A 20,388-nucleotide genomic window follows, 5' to 3' on the forward strand; every position below is an offset into this window, starting at 1 on the left:
ACGGGGAGAGAGAGACACGTGGAGAAAGGGACGCTGGAGAGAGGGTGACACGGAGAGAGAGACACGGGGAGAGAGACACGGGGAGAGAGGGTGTCACGGGGAGAGAGTGGCACGGGGAGAGGGTGACACGGGGAGAGAGAGACACGGGGAGAGAGGGACGCTGGAGAGAGGGTGACACGGGGAGAGGGTGACACGGGGAGAGTGACGCGGAGAGAGGGGAACGGGAAGGGAGTGACTTGGGGAGAGAGAGGGACACGGGGAGAGAGTGACTTGGGGAGAGTGACGCGGAGAGAGAGGGGGACACGGGGAGAGGAATTCTAGGAGAGGGGGACACGTGGAGAGGGGGACACGTGGAGAGGGGGACACGTGGAGAGGGTGACACGGGGAGAGGGTGACACGGGGAGAGAGTGACACGGGGAGAGGGACACGGGGAGAGAGGGTGACACGGGGAGAGAGTGACACGTGGAGAGGGACACGTGGAGAGAGTGACACGGGGAGAGAGTGACACGGAGAGGGGGACACGTGGAGAGAGGGACACGGGGAGAGAGTGACACGGAGAGAGGGACACGCGGAGAGAGGGACACGGGGAGAGAGTGACACGGAGAGGGGGACACGTGGAGAGAGGGACACGGGGAGAGAGGGACACGGGGAGAGAGTGACACGGAGAGAGAGACACGGGGAGAGAGTGACACGGAGAGGGTGACACGGGGAGAGAGACACGGGGAGAGAGTGACGCGGAGAGAGAGGGGGACACGGGGAGAGGAACTCTGGGAGAGAGACACGTGGAGAGGGACACACGTGGAGAGGGACACACGTGGAGAGGGGGACACGTGGAGAGGGGGGGGGCACGTGGAGAGAGAGGGACACGTGGAGAGAGGGACACGTGGAGAGAGTGACACGTGGAGAGAGGGACACGTGGAAGAGGAGGGACGCGAGGAGGAGGAGGATGGAGGTTGGAGGCGGGGTGGTGGCGCTCGGAGTCTGGGCCGCGCTCTGCTTCTTCTTGAGGCTTGTCGCGGCGCAACGAGACGGGCTCATGGTGAGCGGACATCATCATCAGCAGCATCATCATCAGTAACAGCATCATCATCAGCAACAGCATGATCATCATCAGCAGCAACAGCATCATCAACAGCATCATCAACAACAGCATCATAATCAGCAACAGCATGATCATCATCAGCAGCAATAGCATCATCAGCAACAGCATGATCATCAACAACAGCATCATCAACAACAGCATCATCAGCAGCAGCAACATCATCAGCAACAGCATCATCATCAACAACAGCATCATCAACAACAGCATCATAATCAGCAACAGCATCATAATCAGCAACAGCATCATCATCAACAACAGCATCATCATCAGCAACAGCATGATCATCAGCAAGAGCAGAATCATCATTAACAGCATCATCATCAGTAACAACAGCATCAGCAACAGCATCATCAGCAGCAGCAACATTCCCATCATCAATGACAGCAGAGAACATTGGAACCCCACATCATCAATAGCAACAGAATCTGTAGCAGCAGCATCAACATTGAAAGTGCCGATCATCATCAGCAGCAGCAGCAGCATCATCAGCCGATGTAGCGGCTTTGCACAATGCCCTCGCTTCGCGTGACTGATTGAATGGACGAGTTAATGCGCAAACGATGCATACATGAATGAAGCGCTTCGCTCCGCTTTCGCCTCGCTTCTCGTAACGGAATGAATGGACGCACGAATGAATGCGTTAAATGACGCTGCCCCTCCTCGTGACCCCCCCCCCCACCCCGTATTGACCATAGATACCCACAGGGGGAGCACAGAGCTGACAAAGAACGCGAACGAATTGATGCATCACGGTGGCTAGAAGATGTTGACTACCTCGCCTGGTATACAGGAGGTCGTGGGTTCGATCCCTCACACTGACGCCTGCTGCTGTATATTTGGAGTTTGCGTGTCTCTCTCTCTCTCATCATCATCACGGTGGCTAGGAGATGTTGACTACCTCGCCTGGTATACAGGAGGTCGTGGGTTCGATCCCTCACACTGACGCCTGCTGCTGTATATTTGGAGTTTGCGTGTCTCTCTCTCTCATCACAACGGTGGCTAAGAGATGTTGACTACCTCGCCTGGTATACAGGAGGTCGTGGGTTCGATCCCCCACCCTGACGCCTGCTGCTGTATATTTGAAGTTTGCGTGTCTCTCTCTCTCTCATCATCACCACGGTGGCTAGGAGATGTTAACTACCTCGCCCGGTACACAGGAGGTCGTGGGTTCGATCCCCCACACTGACGCCTGCTGCTGTATATTTGGAATTTGCGTGTCTCTCTCTCTCTCATCATCATCACGGTGGCTAGGAGATGTTAACTACCTCGCCTGGTCTACAGGAGGTCGTCGGTTCGATCTCCCACACTGACGCCTGCTGCTGTATATTTGAAGTTTGCGCGTCTCTCTCTCTCCCCGTGGTCGCGTGGATTTTTCTCCGGGTCCTCCTGTTTTTTCCATCCACGGTTCGAATCAAAGTCACCACTCGTTTAGAGTCTCTGGCTGCGATACATTTCAACATTAGCAGCCGCTTCGTTGAGCTATGATTTGTGGCCAGGTCGCTTCTGAAAAAGAGCTATACACCTCAGTGGGCCTAACCTGGTAAAATAAAAAAACTAATTGTTGAAAAAAAATTGTTTAATAAATCAGTGAACAAATTATTTTATTACAAAGGACATCCCTTTGTCAACCGATTGGTATGGGGAAGGGGGGGGGGTGTGATTGACCATACTGCACCACGCTGGTCAGTGCGCGTTAGAAAAGGAGATTGGTGGGGGATGGGAGCGGAGTTGCACAGGGCTGGTTTAGATGTCCTCTCGCCACTGATGTTAGCCGTTGCCGTGAATAGAACTTATGTCTGGGGGTTCGTAGTTCAATGCGCTTGAGTGATGATGATGCTGCATACGTTTCTCACAATCGGATACGAAGACCCTGTTAATTGTATCAATGATGGTGGTCGTGGTTGTCATCGGTGCCGGATTAAGCTAGTGCGGGGCCTGTAGCATATGTTATGAAGGGGCCCTAAAATAAATAATAACACGCAAATATTAAAACACAAATGTTTTACTTGCATAGCAAAGTCATTGTATTTTCTCATTTGCTATACAGCCAGATAATACGACAAATCGATAACCTTAAACACCCAGTAGTTCATAAAAGTTGAAGGCGGTATAGTACTATAGTAATAGAGCCAGTGCAGAATCACTGAAACGGAGTTGATAGCTTGAAATAATTTAGCGCGGGGCCCTTGAAAGTGCGGGGCCCGTAGCTACATTTCTAGCTACTTTAGCTACGAGGATAATCCGGCACTGGTTGTGGTGATGATTGTGGGGAGCGGTGGTGTTGTGGTTAGCGCGACGCTGCGCTACGAACCCGGCGACCCGAGATCGATATCCCGCTCACGGCCAACACCGGTGACGATTATCTGAACCGGTCCTGGGCCTCCCCTAAGTCTACTCAGCCTCAAATGAATAGACTTAGGGGAGGCAGTGTGTGAACATCGCCACTGGGGAGACAAAGGCGGCCGGGCGTGGTGCTGGCCACCCACCCCGTCGTGTACCGTGCTGGACTTCGTAGGTGCTCGCTAACAGCACTTGCCCCGATAGTCTTTAAAGACTACACGGGGGATATTTGTGTTTGATGATGACCAGGCTAATGATGATGATGGTCGTGATGATGATGATGACCATGCTAATGATGATGGTCGTGGTTGTGATGATGATGATGACCATGCTAATGATGATGGTTGTGGTTGTGATGATGTTGATGACCATGCTAATGATGACGATGATGGTCGTGGTTGTGATTCACTTGCTCGCGTGCCTGGCCGCAGGTTACCGCGAGATATTTTGTTTACGAACCAGCGAATGATCGGTGAATTTGTGCTCTCAAATGACTTCAAGTCTCGTCCAGCCGCGTCGTATGAATGGGGAACCAAACGAGCAAATGGACGAATGAGTCAGTGAATGGACGAATTGTGTCTTTACTGCCAGTTGATGTCTGCTTGGGAGCAGATTTGCTCAATGGCAATGCCGAGAGCTTCAGCGAGTGAATGAATTAATGAGTTACTCAATGAAATAACGAATGACAATGCGTAGCGCCTCGCCGTGTGCCCCCCCCCCCCCCCTCCAGCATTTAAATGTCGATGGACGAGCATACGACCGTGTCACAGACGCGGATGAACGAAACTCGAATGAATGAGTTCACTAGATAATTCATTAATGAACGCTGTCTAACTCCTTGTCCGCCCCCCCCCCCCCCATTCGCGCCCCGCCCCCCCACCCCACTGTCCGAAAATATAATAAGCGGAGTGGCCCCACGCACGAGTGAACGAATGCACGCGTGAATGGAACGAAACATGACGAGTGAATGAAACCATTAACTCACGTTCCCCGTGTCATCAAAGCGAAGCGGGCGCGACTCAAGCATGGATGAACGAAGCAATTCATTAATTAATTGCCAAAGACGGGGTATGAAAAAACGAGTGAATGACTGAATGAAAACGAAATACATTTCTCAATGAACGAATGACCGTGAAGAGAAACAGAAGGCGGAATGACTGTCTCGGATACGATTTGACGCAAACATGAACGCGTTCATTTAATTAAATTAACGAATGATTTTGTGAACGAATTAATCCAAATGAGCGTATGACCCCCCCCCCCCCTTTGTGTAGATGTTGATCGGGTAGCAGAATGCAGAGAGGGAGTGTCTCAGGCTCGAGTGAATGAACGAACGAACGACTGAATGAAGGAATAAACGACTCTACCCCCCCCCCCGTGTGTAGATGTTGATTGGGGAGCAGAAGTCGGAGCGGGAGTGTTTCAGGCTCGAGTGAATGAACGAACGAACAAATGAATGAACGACTCTACCCCCGTGTGTAGATGTTGATTGGGGAGCAGAAGGCGGAGCGAGAGTGTCTCCGTCTCGAGTGAATGAACGAACGAACGAATGAATGAATGAAGGACTCTACTCCCCGTGTGTAGATGTTGATTGGGGAGCAGAAGTCGGAGCGGGCGTGTCTCCGGCTCGAGTGAATAAATAAATGAACGAATGAATGAATGAATGAACGACTCTACCCCCCATGTGTAGATGTTGATTGGGGAGCAGAATGCAGAGAGGGAGTGTCTCCGGCTCGAGTGAATGAACGAACGAATGAATGAACGAATGAACGACTCTACCCCCCGTGTGTAGATGTTGATTGGGGAGCAGAAGTCGGAGCGGGCGTGCCTCCGGCTCGAGTGAATGAACGAATGAATGAATGAACGACTCTACCCCCGTGTGTAGATGTTGATAGGGGAGCAGAAGTCGGAGCGGGAGTGTCTGCGGCTCGAGTGAATGAATAAATGAATGAATGAACGACTCTACCCCCGTGTGTAGATGTTGATAGGGGAGCAGAAGTCGGAGCGAGAGTGTCTCAGTCTCGAGTGAATGAACGAACGAATGAATGCATGAACGAATGAACGACTCTACCTCCCCGTGTGTAGATGTTGATTGGGGAGCAGAAGTCGGAGCGGACGTGCCTCCGGCTCGAGTGAATGAACGAACGAATGAATGAACGAACGAATGAATGAACGACTCTACCCCCCCCCCTTCGTGTGTAGATGTTGATTGGGGAGCAGAAGTCGGAGCGAGAGTGTCTGCGGCTCGAGTGAATGAACGAACGACTGAACGAACGAATGGATGACTCTACCCCCCCCCCCCCCCCCCCGTGTGTAGATGTTGATTGGGGAGCAGAAGTCGGAGCGGGCGTGCCTCCGGCTCGAGTGAATGAACGAACGACTGAACGAACGAATGAACGAATGGACGACTCTATCCCCCCCCCCTTCGTGTGTAGATGTTGATTGGGGAGCAGAAGTCGGAGCGAGAGTGTCTGCGGCTCGAGTGCCCCTCCCAGGCCGCGGGCGTCACGCGCCGCCCGCTCTGCGCGTCCGACGGGCGAACCTTCGCCTCGCACTGCGACCTGCGGCGCGCGCGGTGCAAGGACCCCCTCCTCGGCGTGGCGCACCGGGGCCGGTGCAAGGGTGCGTACACACGTGTGTGAGTGTGTGTGTGTACACACGTGTGTGTGTCTGTACACACGTGTGTGAGTGTGTGTGTGTACGTGTGTGTGTGTGCACACGTGTGTGAGTGTATCTGTACACAAGTATGTACGTGTGTGTACGTGTGTGTGTGTACGTGTGTACGTGTGTGAGGGTGTATACACGTGTGTCTGTGTGTACACACGTGTGTGAGTGTGTACACACGTGTGTGAGTGTGTACGCACTGTGTGTGTGTGTACGCACGTGTGTGTGTGTGTACGCACGTGTGTGTGTGTTTACGCACGTGTGTGTACGTGTGTGAGTGTACACACGTGTGTGTGTACGCACGTGTGTGTGTGTGTTTACGCACGTGTGTGTGTGTGTACACACGTGTGTGTGTGTGTTTACGCACGTGTGTGTACGTGTGTGTGTGTACACACGTGTGTATGAGTGTACACACGTGTGTGTGTGTTTACACACGTGTGTGTGTGTGTGTGTTTACGCACGTGTGTGTGTGGGGAGCGGTAATGTAGCGTTAGCGCGCTGCGCTACGAACCCGACGACCCGGGTTCGATTTCCCGCACGCGGCCAACACCGGTGACGATTATCTGAACCGAACCGGTCCTGAGCCTCTTCTAGGTCGACTCGGCCTCAAATAAGTACCTGGTGCGGTGTGTAAACATCGCCACTGGGGAGACAAAGACGAACCGGGCGTGGTGCTGGCCTCCCACCACCTCGTGCGCCGTGCCGGCCTCCGTAGGTGCGACTCGCGAACAGCCCTTGCCCCGAGAGTCTGTTGAAGGCTACACGGGGGGCCTTTGTCTTTGGTGTGTGTGTGTAGAGATGTCGCGGTGCCAGGCCGAGCGCTCGCACGCGCAGAAGCAGGCAAGGCGTGAGACCCGCGCCGTCTTCATCCCGGAGTGCAACGCGGACGGGAGCTACTCGCAGGCACGTGGCATCAGCAGCAGCATCATCATCAGCAGCAGCATCATAACCATTATCATCGTTAGCATGAATATCAGGATCATCAGCAGAAATATCAGCATCATCATCATCAGCATCACCATCATCATCAGCAGCAGCAGCATCATCATCAGCATCATCATCATCATAACCATCATCATCGTGAGCATAAATATCAGCATCATCATCACCATCATCATCATCAGCATACATATCCGTATCATCATCAGCAGTAGCAACAACATCATTATCAGCAGCATCATCAGCATCATCATCAGCATCATCATCATAACCATCATCATCGTGAGCATAAATATCAGCATCATCACCATAATCATCATTAGCATAAATATCTGTATCATCTTCAGCAGTAGTAACAATATCATTATCAGCAGCATCAGCAGCAGCATCACCATCATCAGCATCATCACCATTAGCGTCATCATCATAACCATCAATATTAGTATCATCGGCAACAGCAACATCATTATCTACAGCATCATCAGCAGCACCAGTAATAGCTGCAGCATTAGCATCATCATCGGCACCATCAATATCAGCATCATTATCAACAGCATCAGCAGCATCATCATCGTCATCAGTCATAGCAGCAACATTAGCATCGTCACCATCAGCAGCAACGTCGGCGTCATCGTCATCGCAAACACCATCATCATCACGGCCGTCATCATGCACATCATCATCACCACAAAGCCACGCACGTGGAGTTGATGGAAAAGGGTGGCTTCGGGCATCCATGCCCCTCCCCCCTCCCCCAGGCATGGCCGTCCCTAGAGGCCCGGAGCAGCTCACTCCCAAACCGGAATGATTATGATCACGTACGACGCCGCGACGTGGAAGGGCGCCCCCCCCCCCAAAGCGCGGGGCCCCGGGCGTTCGCCCCGATTCGCCGTGCCCTAGGGACGGCTCTGCCAGCAAAACCATTCACGCTGACCTTGCAACCCCCCCCGACAGGTTCAGTGTCACAACCTGACTCACTACCCCCCCCCCTCCCCCACAGGTTCAGTGTCACAACCTGACTCGCTACTGCTGGTGCGTGACACCCCAGGGGCGCCCCATCAGCGGATCCTCCGTGGAGGCCAGCACCCCGCAGTGCACGGGTGAGGGCGTGGGGGAGCAAGGGGGGGGCACAGTGGGAATGGGGGGCATGGTGGGCATGGGGTGAATAGGGACAACAGAGGGTATGGAGGGCACGGGGACACGATGGGCATGGGGAGCTTGAGAGCACGATGGGCACGGTGACACGGTGGACATGGGGACATAAGGGGCACGGAAGCATGCGGGTCACGGGGGCACGGCGGGCATGGGAGGCACGCAATGAGCGGGTAGCGGGGGCGTAGGGTGCCATCGGGGGGTCTGGAGTCACGAGTGCACGCGAGCATTGAGATATGGGGACATAGTGGCCCGGGGTGGTATAGGGGTACAGAGGAATGGGGGTGTCGGGTAGGGGGCCGTGGGGATACTGACTGGGGTTCACTGGGGGACACGGGGGACATGGGGGGCACGGGGGCTCAAGGGGATTGCGACCGTGCTCTGTGCCCACAGGAGGAGCCCCGCAGCGAATCCGGACCAACACTCACGGCAAGGCCAATGAGAGTGAGCTCCATCATCAGCATCATCAGCATCATCAGCAGGATAATCATCATCATCAGCATCATCATCAGCATCATCATCAGCAGCAAGATAATAATCATCATCATCATCATCAGCAGCAGGATAATCATCATCTTCAGCAGCATCACCATCAGCAGGATAATCATCATCATCAGCAGCAGGATAATCATCATCTTCAGCATCATCATCAGCAGGATAACCATCATCATCAGCAGCAGGATAATCATCATCAGCAGCAGCAGAATACTACAGAGTCTCGAGACACTCTTGACAGGAGGGTCCTGACAAGTTTTCGCAGTCGGGGCGCGACGATTGTTTGTTACGTAGATACCATTAGAGTCATTTAGCGGGGCGGTTTGTTTTCTAATTTGGTAAAAAAAAATTGGACCCGTGACGTCCCGCTGCTCTTGCGAACGATGCCACGGAATCGTTCGCGTCTGCTGTGAGTGAAGCGGATGGCACGTACTTAGTAGTCGAATTGTTTGCAGTTATAACTTAACCGCAGTATTAAACAGGGCAGCCGCTTGGAAGCGAACCGTGAATCTCGGCAGCAAAGCGGGAAACGCGCTACCGCTGGGCCATGTGACCTCGAATCACTACATTCACCATCACCACCATCATTTCGATTATCGTCTTCTCATTGGGCCGTAAGCTGGTTATAAAATATCTCTCCATTGTGTGTGTGTACGTATTATGTTGTTGATGATGATGATGGTACTGACAATGGTGCTAATGATGGTGCTGACGATGATGCTGATGGTGGTGTTGACGATGGTGCTAATGATGGTTGGTGATGATGGTGCTGATGATGATACTAATAATGATGGTGATGATGATGGTGCTAATAATGGTGGTGATGGTGCTGATGATGATGATGCTAATAATGATGGTGATGATGATGGTGCTAATGATGGTGGTGATGATAATGATGGTGCTGATGGTGGCTGTCACGCAGAATCGATCCTGGATCCGCTCGTCCATGCGCCTCGGCTGTTGGAGTCTGGAGGTAAAGCGCTCGGGGTGCCCGATTCAGAATGGCGCCTCAACTCCACACTCGAACGATTCCCCAGTCTGCGTAGGACACACGTGGAGAGCTTTGTGTGTGTGTGTGTGTACACGTGTGTGTACACGTGTGTGTGTGTGTACACGTGTGTGTGGGAGCAGTAGTGCAGCGGTTAGCGCACTGCACTGCAAACCTGGCGACCCGAGTTCGATTCCTGCTCACGGCCAACATCGGTGACGATTATCTGAACCGGTCCTGGGCCTCCCCACTGGGGAGACAAAGGCGGTCGGGCGTCGTGCTGGCCACCCACCCCCTCGTGCGCCGTTCTGGCCTTCATAGGTGCTTCTCGCTAACAGCACTTGCCCCACCAGTCTGTTCAGGCTATACGGGGGATCTTTGTCTATGTAATGAGCAGTGTAGTGGATAGAGTACTGCTCTAACAAGTCGCAAACAGGCTGAAAATACTATACCGGGTATCTTTAGTCTTAGTTAAGTATTGTGTGTGTGTGTCTTTGTTAAGTAGTGTGTGTGTGTCTGTGTTAAGTAGTGTGTGTCTGTCTTGTGTGTCTCTGGCAGGTGTGTGGCAAGATGGTGATGGTGACATCACCAGGTAGGTCCATCATCATCATCTTCTGTCAGTATTCTTCATTATGACCCGCCAATTTTCTCATGAATGATCACCGAGATTCGCGGTTCGGTTCGAGCGGCCGCCCTGGATAATACTGCGCGTGTGTTAACCGTAAAACACAGCTTCTCAGTGGACCCATGACGACCCGTGATGTCATGCGAAAAAGGGTCCGAATTTTAAGAAAAAAATACTCGCAAATTTACATGATTAAAAAAAACATTTATTAACTTTGCCCCACTACTAACGGTACCAACGCTCACCCGTAGGCTCATACTGCATCACGTGTGCACGCAAAAAGACAAAGATCCCCCGTATAGCCTTAACAGACTGTAGGGGCAAGTGCTATTAGCGAGCACCTATAAAGGCCGGCACGGCACACGAGGAGGTGGGTGGCCAACACCACGCCCGGCCGCCTTTGTCTCCCTAGTTGCGATGGTCATACATTACACCAGGTACTCATTTGCGGCTGAGGCGACCTAGGGGAGGCCCGAGACCGGTTCAGATAATCGTCACCGTTGTTGGCCGTGAGCCGGAATCGAACCCGGGTCGCCAGGTTCGTAGCGCTAACCACTACACCACCGCTCCTCACGTGTGCACGCGCACACGTGTCACAGCACGCACGCGTGGTCACGTTCGCGCGCGCACGCACACACACGTGGCCTGTACGTCTTGAAAGAGGCGGGGGAGGGATTGGTAATGACTGTCATGTTGAGTGCGGGTGGTTCATTGGTCAGCGAGAGGGTTATGCCATGGTCTGCTGCAGGTGCGTTTCACTGGGTTCCGTGCCCCAGATTCCCGATAGTTGAGGGAGCGGTGGGCGTAGTGGTTAGCGCACCACCGCACTACAGACCCGACGACCCCGGTTCGATTCCCGCTCGTGGCGACACATCGGTGGCGAACATCTAAACTGCTCCTGGGCTTCCCCTAGGTTTACTCGGCCTCAAATAGTTACGTGTTGCCGTGTTTTAAAAAAAACATCATCACTTGGGGAGACATTGTCGGTCGGGCGTGGTGCCGTGTCGACCACCCCCTCGTGTGCCGCGTCGGCCTTCATAGGTGCTACTCGCAAACAGCACTTGCCCCAACGGTCTCTTGAAGGCTACACGGGTGACCTTTGTGCTTTGTGCGCCCAGGTATCCGGGCCGCGCTGGAGCTGCGGAGGAGAGGAACAGGACAGGTACCACGTGAACACCCCCACCACCCCCACCACGTGCCACATCTCTCCCTGCTGTGCTATCGGCGTCAGAGCAATGCGAAGCCCTCGCCCGCGCACGACAACGACCCGCGGAAGCAGATGTAGTCGAGCAACTTCCGAGGCCCCCTGATAACACTGGACAACACACTTTTTTGGGGTGCTGATTCCAAATATGGCATCAGTTTTTAGTCTATCACATCAGGTTTTTGAGATATCAAATATTGCATTTTCAATAAAAACTGCGGAAGAAAAATATAAAATAAATGTGGATATCTGCATAAAATTATATTATAAACACACTATCCTAAAAACACAGCACCATATTTTAACACTAAAGCAGTCACTGACTCGCAACAACTTGCAATCATAAGTGACAGAGTTAATTTCGGGTAAAATCAATTAAAATGGGGTATGCCGATAGCATAAAAATGAGATGTGATAGAGGAAATCTGAGATCAGATTTGGAATCAGCACCCTGAAATTAGTCTAGAACAGCTGCAAAAGTCCAGGCCAGAAAAAAATGTATTGTTTTATTGACCAGTGTAATGGACTCCGGTCCACACAGCATTGAGGAGCGATCTCGCTGCTCGCCCTGCCATGTTTTGTCACATGACTCAGCCCCCCCCATTCCACTATACCTGCCCCCCCCCACTATACCCTCCCACCCCCCCACTCCCTTCTCCCCCCTCCGCTACAGCGACGCCGACACTGCTGCCACCAAACATTTGACATTTGAACCACGAGCCGTGCGACTGTTTGCAACGATTCAGTGTTCAATTTGTAGCGGCGTTCTTCTTGACACTGCTGCCCCTCATCACCACCACCACCACCACCGTGCCCCCCCCTCCCCAACCCCCCAACCCCCCCAAATCAGGTTCAGAGATTCGGGAGCCCACGCTGCTGAAGAGTAACATTGGGAAGAGATCGGGCCGCGTGGGAGTGGCCGTGAAGAGCACCGGTAAGTTGAAGCTTGCCAGTCGGTTCCGTGTGACCAGGTAGGAACTCAAGAGAGTGGGATGAAGGCCGGGCGAGGGGGAGGGGGTGGGGGGGAGAAGGTGGGTGGGGGGGGAGTTCAGAAAAATTGCATAAGGAAAAAAATAAAAGTCGAGCGAATGATGTAAACATAAACATGGGCAATAACGACTGTTTCACACGAGACATACCAACATGTTTATTTGAAGACATGAATCGAACATTGAAGAATACTTTCACTTTCTGCGCAGCGCCAGTCGATGCCGCCAGATTCTGTTAAGAGCGATTGTAGCACCATCATAATTTATGTATTATTTAAGGTATGTGCGTGTGTGGGTGCGTGTGTGCGGGTACGTGTGTGTGTGGGTGCGTGTGGGTACGTGCGTGTGTGTGCGTGTGTGTGTGGGTACGTGTGTGGGTACGTGTGTGTGTGTGGGTACGTGTGTGTGGGTACGTGTGTGTGTGGGTACGTGTGTGTGTGTGTGGTTGCGTGTGTGTGTGGGTACGTGTGTGTGTGGGTACGTGTGTGTGGGTGCGTGTGTGTGTGGGTGCGTGTGGGTACGTGTGTGGGTACGTGTGTGTGTGTGGGTACGTGTGTGTGTGGGTATGTGTGTGTGTGGGTACGTGTGTGTGGGTGCGTGTGTGGGTACGTGTGTGTGTGAGTACGTGTGTGTGTGGATGCGTGTGTGTGTGGGTACGTGTGGGTACGTGTGTGTGTGGGTACGTGTGTGTGTGGGTACGTGTGTGTGTGGGTGCGTGTGTGAGTGGGTGCGTGTGTGTGTGGGTGCGTGTGTGTGTGGGTGCGTGTGTGTGCGGGTGCGCGTGTGTGGGTGCGCGTGTGTGGGTGGGTGCGTGTGTGTGCGGGTGCGTGTGTGTGCGGGTGCGCGTGTGTGCGGGTGCGCGTGTGTGGGTGCGCGTGTGTGGGTACGTGTGTGTGTGGGTACGTGTGTGTGTGGGTGCGTGTGTGTGTGGGTGCGCGTGTGTGGGTGCGCGTGTGTGGGTACGTGTGTGTGTGGGTGCGTGTGTGTGCGGGTGCGTGTGTGTGCGGGTGCGCGTGTGTGCGGGTGCGCGTGTGTGGGTGCGCGTGTGTGGGTACGTGTGTGTGTGGGTGCGTGTGTGTGTGGGTACGTGTGTGTGTGGGTGCGCGTGTGGGTACGTGTGTGTGTGGGTGCGTGTGCGTGTGGGGGTGGAGCTCGCTAACAGCACTTATTCCTACAGTCTGTTAAGGCTATACGGGGGATCTTTGTCTTCGTGGCTCGGTGTATGTATAGATGTGTGTATTTGACGTGTAGATGTTTTGTGTGTGTTGCGTGTCTGTTCATATTAATATGTATTTGCCTTATTGTACGCGTTCATGCGTGTCACACAACACACACACATCAACACACACATCAACACACACACACATCAACACACACACACATTAACACACATCAACACACACACACATTAACACACACATCAACACACACACACATCAACACACACACTTCAACACACACATCAACACACACACATCAACACACACACTTCAACACACACATCAACACACACACATCAACACACACACATCAACACACACACACATCAACACACACATCCATCAACACACACCAACACACACATCAACACACACACCAACACACATCAACACACACACACACACATCAACACACACACACATCAACACACGCATCAACACACACACATGAACACACACACATAAACACACACACACATCAACACACACACACACCAACACACATAAACACACACACATCAACACACACACAACACACACACATCAACACACACACACATCAACACACACGCATCAACACACACACACATCAACACACACACATCAACACACACACACATCAACACACACACACCGCCACAGACTCCGTTCTCAGTCACCCCCATCATCATCCACATCATCCTCATCAGCCACAGGATCATCAGCAGCAGCAGCATGCTCATCAGCAGGGCGCCTCCTGCGAGCTGGAGCGAAAGACAGCCCTGGACCTGGCACAGAAACGTCCCGGGGAAGATTCGTTCGTCCCCGAGTGTGGCGATGGTGGGCAGCTGTTCCTACCCGTGCAGTGCTACCTCTCCACGGGCTACTGCTGGTGCGTGTTCGTGGACTCGGGGAGACCCATCCCGGGCAGCTCCAAGCGGTGAGTAGACCACGCAGCTCCTCACCCACTCCTCACCGCTCCTCACCGCCCGTCAATCTCCGTCACTCTCCACAACCATCACTCAGCACAATTATCACTCACCACAACCATCACTCACCACAACCATTACTCACCACCCATCACTTACCACCCATTACTCACCACAACCATCACTCACCAACCATTACTCACCACCCATTACTCACCACCCATCTCTCACCGCCCATTACTCACCACAATCATCACTTACCACCCATTACTCAACACAACCATTACTCACCACACATTACTCACCACCCATCTCTCACCACCCATCTCTCACCACCCATTACACACCACAACCATTACTCACCACAACTATTACTCACCACCCATCTCTCACCACAACCATTACTCACCACCCATTACTCACCACCCATCTCTCACCACCCATTACTCACCACCCATCTCTCACCACCCATTACTCACCACAACCATCACTCACCACAACCATCACTCACCAACCATTACTCACCACAACCATCACTCAACACAACCATCACTCACCACAACCATCACTCACCACAACCATCACTCACCACAACCATCACTCACCACAACCGTCACTCACCACAACCATAACTCACCACAACCATCACTCACCACAACCATCACTCACCACAACCATAACTCACCACCCATTACTCACCACAACCATCACTCACTCAAGTGCTATTTGCGAGTTGCAGCGCCTGTGAAACCCGGCACGACACACGAGGGGTTTGGTGGCCAGCACCACGCCCGGCCGCCTTTGTCTTCCCAGTGGCGATGTTCACACACCGCACCAGCTACTCATTTGAGGCTGAGTCGACCTAGGGGAGGCCCGGGACCGGTTCAAATAATCGTCACCGGCGTTGGCCGCCGGCGGGAACCGAACTCGGTTTAGCCGGATTCGTAACGCGGCATAGCGCTAACCGCCGCGCCACCGCTCCCCGCTCGCACAGCGCGCTAACTGCCGCGCCACCGCTCCCCTTCCTCTCAGGGATGAGCCCCCGATCTGCGACGACAACGCGCGCGTGCGCAACGAGGCCACGGACCCCTTCAGGGAGCGACCCATGCAGGGTGAGGACCCGTCCCACTCTACCCCCCTCACCCACCTTCATCCCCCTTCATCCCCCTGAACCCCCGAACCCGGGTGTCGGTGGCAGCGTGAATGGGGTACAGAGAGGGGGACGGGGGGGGGATGGGAGGTAGGTGTGGAGGGGGGGATGTGGAGGGGGGGGATGTGGATGGGGGGGAGGATGTGGATGGGGGGGGGGGTCCACACTAGGGGGGGGGGAGCGGAGGAGAAAGGGCGACGGTCAAGTGGAGGGCAGGAGGGGGGAGGGAGGGAGTGAGCGAGTGAGTGAGTGCTGGAACGGAGGGCACGGGCAGGGGAGAGAGAGGAGAGCCGTGTGATGGTGCCAACACGGCGGAGGCTTTGGGCTGTCGGGAATGTTTTGTCTCTCCCTTACAACGCTCTCTCTCCCTCGCTCTCTCCACTCACCTCTCTTCGTCTAATCGTTCTCCCCTTGCGCCTCTCTCTTCCCCCCTCCGTCTCAGTGGCGCAGCGTGGTGGGCGTGGGCCCCACCCCCCCGCTGTACAAATATTCCACCCCCACCCCACCGCCCTCGTAGCCCGGGTCCTCGGCGCAGCAGTTGCACCGCCTGCACACTCGATAGCTGCTGCTGCACTGCACTCTCTCTCTCTCTCATTCCCTCGTCACCGACTTTGCCCCCCGTCCTCCTGCCACCCTCTGAATCTCTCTGCTCCTCCTCTCAAGCGATCAATCAACTCTGGATCTCCTCGGCACTGTTTCGTGCAAAAGATGTAATCCATCGCATCTCGCTCTGTCCTACCCTCTCCTCTCTTCATCTCCCCCCCCCCCCCCATTTTTATCCAACCACCCCCCCCTTCACCACGCCCCTCCTCTCCACCCCCCCTCACCACCCTCCTCACCACCCCTCCTCTCCACCCCCCTCACCACCCCCCTCACCACCCCCCTCACCACTCCCCTCCTCACCACCCCCCTCCTCACCACGCCCCTCACCACCCTCTCCTCACCACCCCCGCCTCACCACCCTCTCCTCACCACCCCCCCTCACCACCCCCCTCTTCACCACGCCCCTCACCACCCCCCTCCTCACCACGCCCCTCACCACCCTCTCCTCACCACCGCTCTCCTCAACACCCCCCCTCACCAACCCCCCTCCTCACCACCCCCCCTCACCACCCCCCCTCACCACCCCCCCTCACCACCCTCTCCTCACCACCCCCCTCACCACCCCCCTCACCACCCCCCCTCACCACCCCCCCTCACCACCCCCCCTCACCACCCTCTGCTCACCACCCCCCCTCACCACCCCCCCTCACCACCCCCCCTCACCACCCTCCTCACCACCCCCCTCCTCACCACCCCCCCTCACCACCCCCCTCCTCACCACCACCCCTCACCAACCCCCCTCACCACCACCCCCCTCACCACCCCCCTCACCACCACCCCCCCTCACCACCCCCCCTCACCACCCCCCTCCTCTCCACCCCCCCTCACCACCCTCCTCACCACCCCCCTCACCACCCCCCTCACCACCCCCCTCCTCACCACCCCCCTCACCACCCTCTCCTCACCACCCCTTCCCTCACCACCCCCCTCACCACCCCCTCCTCACCACCCTCTCCTCACCACCCCCCCTCTCCTTACCACCCCGCCTCACCACCCTCTCCTCACCACCCCCCCTCACCACCCCCCTCCTCACCACGCCCCTCACCACCCTCTCCTCACCACCCCTCTCCTCAACACCCCCCCTCACCAACCCCCCTCCTCACCACCCCCCCTCACCACCCCCCCTCACCACCCCCCCTCACCACCCCCTCTCACCACCCCCCCTCACCACCCTCTCCTCACCACCCCCCTCACCACCCCCCCTCACCACCCCCCCTCACCACCCCCCCTCACCACCCCCCCTCACCACCCTCTCCTCACCACCCCCCTCACCACCCCCCTCACCACCCCCCCTCACCACCCTCTCCTCACCACCCCCCTCACCACCCCCCTCACCACCCCCCCTCACCACCCCCCCTCACCACCCCCCCTCACCACCCCCCCTCACCACCCTCTCCTCACCACCCCCCCTCACCACCCTCTCCTCACCACCCCTCTCCTCAACACCCCCCCTCACCAACCCCCCTCCTCACCACCCCCCCTCACCACCCCCCCCTCACCACCCCCCCTCACCACCCCCCCTCACCACCCTCTCCTCACCACCCCCCTCACCACCCCTCTCACCACTCCCCCTCACCACCCCCCCTCACCACCCCCCCTCACCACCCTCTCCTCACCACCCTCTCCTCACCACCCCCCTCAACACCCCCCTCACCACCCCCCCCCCCTCACCACGCCCCTCACCACCCCCCTCCTCTCCACCACCCCTCACCACCCTCCTCAACACCCCCCCTCACCACCCCCCCCTCACCACGCCCCTCACCACCCTCCTCACCACCCCGCCTCACCACGCCCCTCCTCACCACGCCCCTCACCACCCCCCTCCTCTCCACCACCCCTCACCACCCTCCTCACCACCCCCCCTCACCACCCCCCCCCCCTCACCACGCCCTCACCACCCTCCTCACCACCCCCATCACCACCCGCCTCACCACGCCCCTCCTCACCACCACCCCTCACCAATCCCCCTCACCACCCCCCTCCTCACCACCACCCCTCACCACCCCCCGACCCTCGCCCTCTGGCTGTGTGGGCGATGTGAGTGCGATGTGAGTGAGCGTCGCATTCCTTGGCACAAACCCTGGGGTCTGCAATGACACACGCACACAAACACACACACATATACACACACACACATATACACACAAATACCCACACACACGCATACAAACACACACACAGACAAAGATCACTCGTATAGCCTTGACCGACTGTTGGGGCAAGTGCTATGGGCGAGCAGCAGCACCTATGTTTACACACCGCGCCAGGTACTCATTTGAGGCAGAGTCGACCTAGGGGATGCCCAGGACCGGTTCAGATAATCGTCACCGGTGTTGGCTGTGAGCGGGAACTGAACTTGGGTCGTCTCGCAGCGCGCTAACCGCTCCACCACCGCTCCACCACCGCTCCCCACAACAACAACAAAAACAACAAAAACAACAACAACAACACGAACACACAAAGACAGCACGCACACAGACTTCACTATAGACACGTATACACCACCACCACACGTTCGCTCGGAGCGCACGTGAGCACATCACCATCGCCTCCTCGTCTCAACGTCATCATCAACATCACCACTAAAGATCCCCCGTATAGCCTTAACAGACTGTAGGGGCAAGTACTGTTAGCGAGCACCTATGAAGGCCGGAACGGTACACGAGGGGTGGGTGTGGCCATCACCACGCCCGACCGCCTTTGTCTCCCTAGCGACGATGTTTACACACCGCACCAGGTACTCATTTGAGGCTGAGTCGACCTAGGGGAAGGCCCAGGACCGGTTCAGATAATCGTCACTGGTGTTTGCCGTGAGCGGGAATCGAACCTGGGTCGCCAAGTTCGTAGTGCAGCGTAGCGCTAACCGCTACACTACTCCCCACATCACCATCGCCTCCTCATCGTCAACATCACCACCACCACCATCGCCACCATCACATGCGGGCGGGTACCATCACCTGTCAGCCCACAGTGACATCGCTTGAGGGCCCATCTCAAGTCTTCGTAGTTGTACAAGATCAGGAGGAGAAGAGGAGACGTGTCTTCTCTTTACGATTTAGTTTTTGTTGTTGTTGTTAACCAGGTTGTCTGAGCTTTAGAGCTCTTAGTTTTTCAGGAGCGACCTGTCCGCACGCGTGACGTACGTGCGCTGAACTTCTTTCGCGCCGTACGTAGCCAAACGTGCGAATCGGAATCTGAGTTGGGTGGGCAGGACAGCAAACTAGGATGATAGCAACAACCAAAGTGGCTTTTTATATATATATCGTCGTCGTGTGGAAATGTACAAACAACATCATCATCATCAGCCTAGTACACTAAAGCGCACGTCGCTTCTAAATGTGAGAGGGGAAAACCGGAGAACGATACACGCATTTAGAGCGCCCCTCCCCCCCTCCCCCCTGCCCCCCTCCCCCCTCGCCCCCTCCCTCCCCCCTGACCCCCTCCCCTCTGCCCCCACCCCCATCCCCTCTGATCCCACCCTCATCCCTCCACCTCCCCCCCCCTCCCCCGTGTTTATTTTTCTGTACTTTTTAGCAAAAACAAACACCGCGATCCGCGGAGACGACAGTCCATGACTTTCAACTCGACTCCTAAAAATAGGGGAGCGGTATCCCTCTCGAGAGGGGAGGGGGCACGGGGGGAGCGGGGTGGTGGGGGGGGCAGTGAGGCGGTGAGCGGGTGAGTGAGGGGGCGAGTGGGGGTGGTGAGCGAGGGTGGTGAGCGAGGGTGGTGAGCGGGGGTGGTGAGCGGGGGTGGTGAGCGAGGGTGGTGAGCGAGGGTGGTGAGCGGGGGTGGCGAGCGATGGTGGGTGAGCGAGGTCAAAGGATGAGCGGGTTCGAGTGAGGGAAGTGAGTGGGTGACGGTGGTGGAAGAGATGAGTGGGTGGGTGAAGCGGGTGACTGATGGGGAGAGGTGGGGAGAGGGTGAGTTGGGGTGAGGGTGGGTGAGGTGAGGAGGGCGAGGGTGGGTGAGGTGGGAGAGGGTGGGTGAGGGTGGGTGAGGAAGAGAG

The 20,388-nt window shown here is 55.7% G+C and overlaps 1 protein-coding gene across 2 annotated transcripts in view; it reads left to right on the plus strand.

Annotated features, from left to right (window-relative positions):
- Positions 1–364: 364 nt before the first annotated feature.
- Positions 365–20,388, plus strand: part of LOC133341295 (SPARC-related modular calcium-binding protein 1-like) — a 32,035-nt gene continuing 12,011 nt past the window's right edge. The window contains exons 1-11 of one of the 2 annotated variants that reach the window (XM_061549812.1): positions 365–1,039; positions 5,878–6,064; positions 6,903–7,009; positions 8,046–8,145; positions 8,591–8,641; positions 9,615–9,665; positions 10,239–10,272; positions 11,424–11,467; positions 12,360–12,443; positions 14,361–14,637; positions 15,659–15,738. In XM_061549812.1, coding sequence (XP_061405796.1) covers positions 947–1,039; positions 5,878–6,064; positions 6,903–7,009; positions 8,046–8,145; positions 8,591–8,641; positions 9,615–9,665; positions 10,239–10,272; positions 11,424–11,467; positions 12,360–12,443; positions 14,361–14,637; positions 15,659–15,738 — 1,108 coding nt within the window. In that variant the 5' untranslated portion in view covers positions 365–946. The remainder of the gene's footprint in view (positions 1,040–5,877; positions 6,065–6,902; positions 7,010–8,045; positions 8,146–8,590; positions 8,642–9,614; positions 9,666–10,238; positions 10,273–11,423; positions 11,468–12,359; positions 12,444–14,360; positions 14,638–15,658; positions 15,739–20,388) is intronic. The other variant, XM_061549813.1, reaches the window with a different exon arrangement.

Source organism: Lethenteron reissneri, chromosome 11 (assembly GCF_015708825.2).
Source record: "Lethenteron reissneri isolate LAM-NWPU_2019-01 chromosome 11, ASM1570882v1, whole genome shotgun sequence".
Taxonomy (NCBI): domain Eukaryota; kingdom Metazoa; phylum Chordata; class Hyperoartia; order Petromyzontiformes; family Petromyzontidae; genus Lethenteron; species Lethenteron reissneri.